The sequence below is a fragment of the Mytilus trossulus genome, chromosome 4, assembly GCF_036588685.1.
Source record: "Mytilus trossulus isolate FHL-02 chromosome 4, PNRI_Mtr1.1.1.hap1, whole genome shotgun sequence".
NCBI classification, from domain to species: domain Eukaryota; kingdom Metazoa; phylum Mollusca; class Bivalvia; order Mytilida; family Mytilidae; genus Mytilus; species Mytilus trossulus.
The window spans coordinates 7886896-7894834 of NC_086376.1; the positions used below are offsets into that span (position 1 = coordinate 7886896).

The 7939-nt window shown below is 31.0% G+C and overlaps 1 protein-coding gene across 1 annotated transcript; it reads left to right on the forward strand.

Moving 5' to 3' along the window:
* Positions 1-511: 511 nt before the first annotated feature.
* Positions 512-5940, forward strand: LOC134714427 (uncharacterized). Its single transcript, XM_063575667.1, has 4 exons — positions 512-1547; positions 2063-2308; positions 4757-5475; positions 5839-5940. The coding sequence occupies exons 1-4, from the start codon at positions 512-514 to the stop codon at positions 5938-5940; spliced, it is 2103 nt and encodes a 700-aa protein (XP_063431737.1).
* Positions 5941-7939: the final 1999 nt, after the last annotated feature.

Genomic DNA, 7939 nt, shown 5'->3' on the forward strand with positions numbered 1-7939 from the left:
AGGAGGTATTGTAATTTTAATAAAAGAGTGTTTTTCTAATAAAATTTCTATTGAAACATGTATTCATGATACAATTATATGGTTGAATATTGAAAAGGATATTGTTACAAGTGATAAAAACTTATTTATTGGCTGCATTTATATACCCCCTGTCAAATCGAATTTTTATAAACTTTATAATTGTGATTTATTTGTTGATTTAGAAAATAGTATTGAACTTTACTCTTCACTTGGTGATGTTATACTTTTGGGTGATACAAACAGCCGAACTGGGGCAATAGATGACTTTGTGAGTAACGATAGTATTCATACTACTATAAGGAGTAGACTTGATGATATTTTTGATTATTCTGCTCATATAGAACTCAATGTAAGAAATAATCCTGACAACAATACGAACTGCTATGGTCCAAAACTTATCTCGCTATGTAAAGCCTCGGGTTTGAGAATATTGAATGGCCGGCATAAAAATGGTTTTGCGAATGATTTTACATTTTGTGGTGCGAATGGAATGAGCGTTATAGACTACCTATTAGTCCCAGTGTCACTTTTCCCGATAGTGCGTCACTTTATTGTGTCTAATTTTACAACTTTTTCCGACCACGCATTTCTACATATACAACTTTCATTACTGTGTAAAAAACAAAATTCAACACTGTATCCGGATGATGAAGCCAGAGAGAAACTGTCGCAGGACAAATTTAAATGGAATGATGAATTAAAAGAACAATGTAGAGATTGTTTACTGAATAATATGGAAAAGATAAATATGTGTCGTGAACGCATTGCCTTTGATGGGCAGCAATTACTCGACAATTCGTTGGCCGAATTCACTAGTACGTTAAATGACATTATGGCACCATTTTTTAAAAAGAGGACAAACAACTATAAATCTGACAGATCTAACATTTGTGATGATAAACCTTGGTTTAACGCCCAGTGTAAAGACCTTCATCGCCGCTATATAAAATGTTTAAATATATTTAATAGACTAAAATCACAACTGAACCATAGTAATTTAATCCGAGCGAAAAAGGACTATAAAACACTAGAACGTCGCCTGAAACGAGAGTATATGCGCACTGAAGGAAACATGTTAGACATAATGAGACTTACAAACCCAAAATTGTTTTACAAGAAATTTAAAAGGAAAGCGTCTCCTAAACATGCTGTACCATTAAAGTTGTTCCATGAACATTTTAAGTCATTGTGCTCATCAGACACAGATGATGTACTGGACGACAGCCAATTTAATAACACTGATGGTGAATGCGTCTATGAGGAACTTGATAGAGAAATTACAGAAAATGACATTTTGAAAGCTATTCGTAACCTTAAACGTGATAAAAGTCATGGAGTTGATGGAATTCTTAACGAATATTTTATTGAATACAAAGATGTGTTTATGCCTGTATTACTGTACATTTTTAATGGAATTTTACAGTCCGGAATTTTCCCTACGGACTGGGCTAAAGCCATACTTATACCTATATTCAAGAAGGGTAATGTGCTTGATCCGAACAACTACAGAGGGATTAGTTTAGTCAGTAATTTTGGAAAGTTATTTACGTCCGTTCTCAATCAATGTTTAATAGACTGGTCGGAAACGTTTGATATTGTGACCGATGCCCAGTTCGGCTTTCGCCCCGGTCTGGGTACAGTAGATGCTATTTTTGCTCTTACATCATTAATTTTCAAATCTTTATCAGCCAAAAATCTTTTTATTGTTGTTTTGTAGACTACACAAAAGCTTTTGACACTATTCAAAGATATATGTTATGGTATAAACTATCAAAAATTGGAATACAAGGTAAATTTTTAATGGTTATCAAAGCAATGTATTCTAATGTAACTTCTTGTGTAAGTGTTGATGGGTTCAATTCTGATTATTTTACTAATGAAGTAGGTTTGATGCAAGGTGAAGTCTTATCACCGATATTTTTTTCTATGTATGTCAATGATTGTGAAATGGCTTTTATAAATAGTGACTCTATTCCTTATGAGATGAAGGAACTAAATTTATTTTTACTAATGTACGCTGACGATATGGTTATTTTTTCAGAAACTGTATCTGGGTTACAAACATTACTTGATACTTTGTATGATTATACCTCCAAATGCTCACTTAGTGTGAATATAGAAAAAACGAAAATTGTTGTTTTTAGAAAGGGCGGTAAAATACATGACAATGAAAAATGGTATTATAATAACCAGGAAATAGAAGTTGTAGATAAGTTTAGTTATCTTGGTATTTTGTTAAATTTTAATGGTAGATATAATGTGATACAGCAGAAACTCTCAGAACAGGGTAGAAAAGCTGTGTTTGCCTTAAGGAGAAATGTAAAAGATATATATTTGAATTTTGTAACTTTACTTTCACTTTTTGATACCTATATAAACAGTGTACTTTGTTATGGTTGTGAAATTTGGGGTGCTCACAAGGCACCAGCTATAGAAAGGATACATCTGAGCTATTGTAAAAATATTATGAAAGTAAAAAGCTCTACTAGTAATGTCATGGTGTACTATGAGCTAGGTAGATTACCATTATTGCACACCAGAAAATGTCGAATGTTTAAATACTGGTTTAAGCTGTTATGTACTACAAACTGTATTTTGAAAAACTGTTACTTTTTTTTATATGACGATTTACAAAAATGTCCAAATAATAAGACAAATTGGTTGTATTTTATTAAAAATGAGTTGCTCAGCATAGGTTTAGGTGATATTTGGTATAATCAGGGTTTATGCTTAGATAGTAAGCTCTCCTGTAGTTTTTACTTGATAATTAAAGAACGCCTGTTTGATTGTCTGAAGCAAGATTTTGACAGCCAAATGAATAATTTAGTTAAATGTACAAGTTATAGATATATGGTTCAAAATTTTTGTTTACAAAATTATTTATGTAAACCAATTCCAGTTATTTATAAGACATGTATTACCAAAATAAGACTTAGTAGTCATGATTTAGCTATAGAATGTGGTCGCTATTCTGCAATTCCAAGAAGTAATAGAATATGTAGTTTTTGTAAAAACGACATTGAAGATGAGATGCATTTTATTTTAAAATGCCCTACTTATCAAGGTCTTAGATCTTATTTTATAAAACCATATTATTGGAGAAAACCTTCTATGTATAAATATATACAATTAATGAGTTCTAATAATCTTAAAGAATTATGTAATTTGGGTAAATTTATATTTCGTGCACAAAAATTAAGATCTAACATGATGTAATATGTTTAACATATTACCTTCTGCTATCTATGTATACTTGTGTAGTTTATATGTTGTATGCCTATAGTTGTTATGACTTTGGTAAATAAAGATATATCTGTAACATAGTCAGTGGATTAAATAATTTTATTACGAAATAACAAAGTCAAGAAAGATACTAAAGTTCAAATGTTGAAATGTTCACAAACTGTTTTTAAAGTTCAATTGTTCGAATGTTCAATATCTCACAAGGGCACGTGATCGTATAGTTTTATAAATGTTCTGTCCTAATTAAGTACGTTCGGATATTAAGCGCATGAGTTCCAGCCTACCCACGAGGGGGAAGACCTTGACGGAATCTCCGGTACCAATAGCTTGTACCAATCTGTCCTCCTCAAGTCCAAAGCTGGATCTTATATAGTCCGGTAGTCCATTAACAACGGCCCATAGCTGTAGGCCGGTTACGTAGTCGTCTGGTTTTCGAGTAATATTAATCTGTGGTTGACGGGTACATGTTATTTCTCAATAGACATGGTCATGTATTGGCTGCAGGGTATACATGGTATGTCTATAATATTTGAACAAATCGTTATTTAAAAGTGTCCAAAGCGTACATGATTGTCATTGAATTGTTTAATTCCTTTTTAATAAATTTCCTAATTAATACTCCTTGATAATTATTAATATGGAACACCATGCAATTGTATAAGCGTCAGTATTGGTACCGCTGTCAGGAAGAGCTGGTTAATTTTAGTGACAATGATACGAATCAGTTTTGGCGTAGAATTGGTCAAATTGGTATTGGTAACGAGAGACAGATGCGTATTCCGAATGAAGTTACTTTGGATGATGGAACTATATCTAACAATTTAGAAACTGTTTTAAGTAAATGGAAAAACAGTTTTCACAGTTTATTAAACCCAAATGTAAATGCAGATTATAATAAGGTTGATAATTGTATTCTTAAAGAAAATATTATTTGTATTGATTTAGATAAGGAAATTACTATTGATGAGGTTCATAAAGTTGTAATGAATGCAAAAAATTGTAAAAGTGCAGGAATTGACCTTATTCAAGCTGAGTTTTGTAAAAATATCTCTATTATTTCTATTTTACATAAATTATTTAACTTATGTTTCAGTTCTGGTAATGTACCAAATATATGGAATAAGGGAATTATAACCCAAATACCAAAATGTTCTACATCAGATCCTAGAGACCCCTTATCTTATAGGGGCATAACTCTAGCTCCATTCACATACAAGATGTATTGTAGTATTTTAAATGAAAGATTAGTCAAATGGTTAGATGAAAGGGAGATAATTAACGACGAGCAAAACGGTTTTATGAAAGGCAAAAGTACAATTGATCATATAAGCACTATAACATCAATAATAGAAACCAGGAAAAAGTGTAAATTATCAACATATGTAGCTTTTATAGACTTTAAGAAAGCATATGACTCAATTAATAGAGTTTTTTTTGTTCAAAAAACTAGAAAATCTAGGTATAAGTTCAAAGTTTATGTATTCTTTAAAAGCTTTATACTCTAATGTAGAATGTAGTGTACGTATTAATGGTAATATGACTGACTGGTTTAATGTTGATTCTGGATTGAAACAAGGTTGTGTTTTATCATCTATAATGTTTAATATATATATAAATAATTTGGTTGATGACATTAATGCTTTGAATATTGGTATTAAAATAGATGATGAAAAATTAGCTATATTGTTATATGCTGATGATGTTATTTTAATGGCAGAGAATGAAGAAGATTTACAAAAAATGTTGAATGTGCTTAATACATGGTGTCTCAATAATGAGCTGACAGTTAATATAAATAAATCTAAGATCATGCATTTTAGAAATCCAGCTGTTCTACAAACTAAATGTATTTTTTCTATTGGTGGTAATAGTATAGAATGTGTAAAATGTTATCAATATTTAGGCTTATTACTTACTGAATATTTAGATTATCAGTTAATGGCTAAGGCAGTAGCGAAGTCAGCCAGTAGAGCATTAGGATTATTAATTGTAAAGAGTAAAATGCATGGTGGTTTCCAGCACAAAATTTTTTCTAAACTGTATGATACAATGGTATGGTCAGTTATTAGTTATGGCGCAGGTATTTGGGGAACAAGAGACTTTTCCTGCATAAATGCAGTCCAAAACAGGGCCATGAGATTTTTCATGGGTGTTGGCAAATACACACCAAATGATGCCATAGCTGGTGATATGGGCTGGAAACCTCCATGCGTTAAACAATGGTCAAGTGTCTTGAGACATTGGGCTAGGTGTTCCATAATGGACCCACACAGGATAAATTTTAAAATTTTTAAGTGGTCTATACGAAAGTGTAATACCAGAATTAAAAACTGGAGTTTTAGAGTTATAGAAATGTTAAAATTGTATAATTATGAGCAATATTGTAATTTTGAATCAAATGTATTAAACAAAAATTGTATTAAACAAATTGAGGAGGATGTATTTGATAATTTTAAATCAAACTGGTGTTCAAGAGTTGCTGCATATGCAGAGGGAAGTAAATTAAGAACTTACAAATTGTTTAAAAATAACTATTGTACTGAAAATTATTTGCAAAATATTATATCTTTAAAGAACAGAAGTTCATTTGCTAAATTTAGATGTGGGGTAGCTCCACTAAAACTAGAAACTGGAAGATATGAAAAGAAAGAAGTCCACGAGAGGACATGTTTTTAACTGTAGCTCTATTGTTGAAGATGAAATGCATGTCATTTTAAAATGCCCATTATATGTGGATCTAAGACAAATCATGATACATGAAGCTTTACATTTTAATGAACATTTTAACCTTTTATCAGATAATGAAAAATTTATATTTTTATTTAGTAATGACAATGTTGCTGCTATAGTTGCCAAAACCTGCAACAGCATTTTATTAAGAAGAAATAGTATTCTATTTCACTAGTTTTTAAAGAAACAAATGTTTTAATATCATTTAGTAAAAATGTATATTGTGTCAGAATTTTTAATTCTAAATGTGTAAAAATATGTTTATATGTATATAGTATATCTTAAAAGTCTCTCATAAATCTTTATAAGATTGGTACATGCAATGCAAATGTTTTAATGTTTTAAATCTATGTATGTGAATCTCATTTTATGTTTGTATGTGGTGAGACTATAATAAAATATTGAATCTGAATCTGTGTAACATAATCCCTTCCCTCGCAATAAGAACGAAAGTTCGGAAAATACGATAATCCTTCTTCATTTATGCTATTATAAATCCAGTAGTTCCATTGTTAAGTTTTGGGTAACCATCACCACATATATAGTTCATAAAATTCGGCAAGTCCAACATCTGAATATAATAAGTTTATTACATTCACCAAGTCCGATAGCTGGATATATTTACACAAGGGCGCACATCTTTGTACAAATGTCGTCATCATCATCTTCATTACGTAGTATTTGACGCATCTAGCTGGTTGGTTCGTCCTTCTTAAGAGAGGCTGTTAACATCGGCCTTCTGTTAAGTTTCGTCCTTGATCAATGGCGCAGAGGAAGACATCTCTCTGGAATCGGTAACATCTATTCCAACCAATTGCGAAGACACCATTTTGTTTTACCAATTGTTCGTGGCATTAGAACCAGAACTCACAACATTCTTTTTGGCTAACCAAGACATATTCTTAATTAATTAACAGTACAAAAATATGGCTATTCCAATGAAGATCGCACCTAAACCCCACTGATAAACTTATCTCAATTGGAAAAAAAAACAAAAAATTGTTTACTTCCCCTTATTTCTTTTTTAAAAATTGGCGCAATTAGATGATTATTTTATTGGCGCAAATGATACCCATAGTTTTGAAAATTAGGTGGCGCAAAAGAGGTATTGGCGCAATTAAGTTGTGGCGCAAATGAGTTACTTTTTGGCGCAAAAAGATATCGCCCTTATTTCTCAATAGACATGGTCATTTATTGGCTGCAGGGTATACATGGTATGTCTATAATATTTGAACAAATCGTTATTTAAAAGTGTCCAAAGCGTACATGATTGTCATTTAATTGTTTAATTCCTTTTTAATAAATTTCCTAATTAATACTCCTTGATAATTAATAATATGGAACACCATGCAATTGTGTAACATATCTAAGATATTATGGCTGCTTTATTGAATATTGTATGTTTTATAAACCTATCTGAAAGGTTTCGATATTTTAAATAGGTTACAAATTACTTGACAAAATTTCAAAAAAAATATTGACTTGGATCTAGGGATCTCGACAGAAAAGGAATGCGATCTAAAGGTTTCAGATGGCAACAGCCATGGTAAAACACCCTTGCATTTAAATAAATTTAAAAGTTGGAACATAACAGACTCCTGATGTAGTCTCAAATGATGTGTTTATGATGAAATGAGAAATATCTATGTATGAACAAAGGTTGTATGTCAAAACGTGAATATGTATTTTGAACAATCAATTTACATGCCATTTATTATCTTACTATTGTGGATTTTCCCGCCTAAGGTTTGTTGACATTTTGAATTGTCAATATCAGTATTGAAAATTATTTTAATATCATTCAAATTTCAATATCAGTACTCAATATCAAGTATCACTTTGCAGATAACTGAACGTTATTATATAGTTTTATATTTTTTGATAGCCGATGACGAAATTCTAATATTGAATTTCAATACCCCGAATACCCCTAGTTATGCATTCT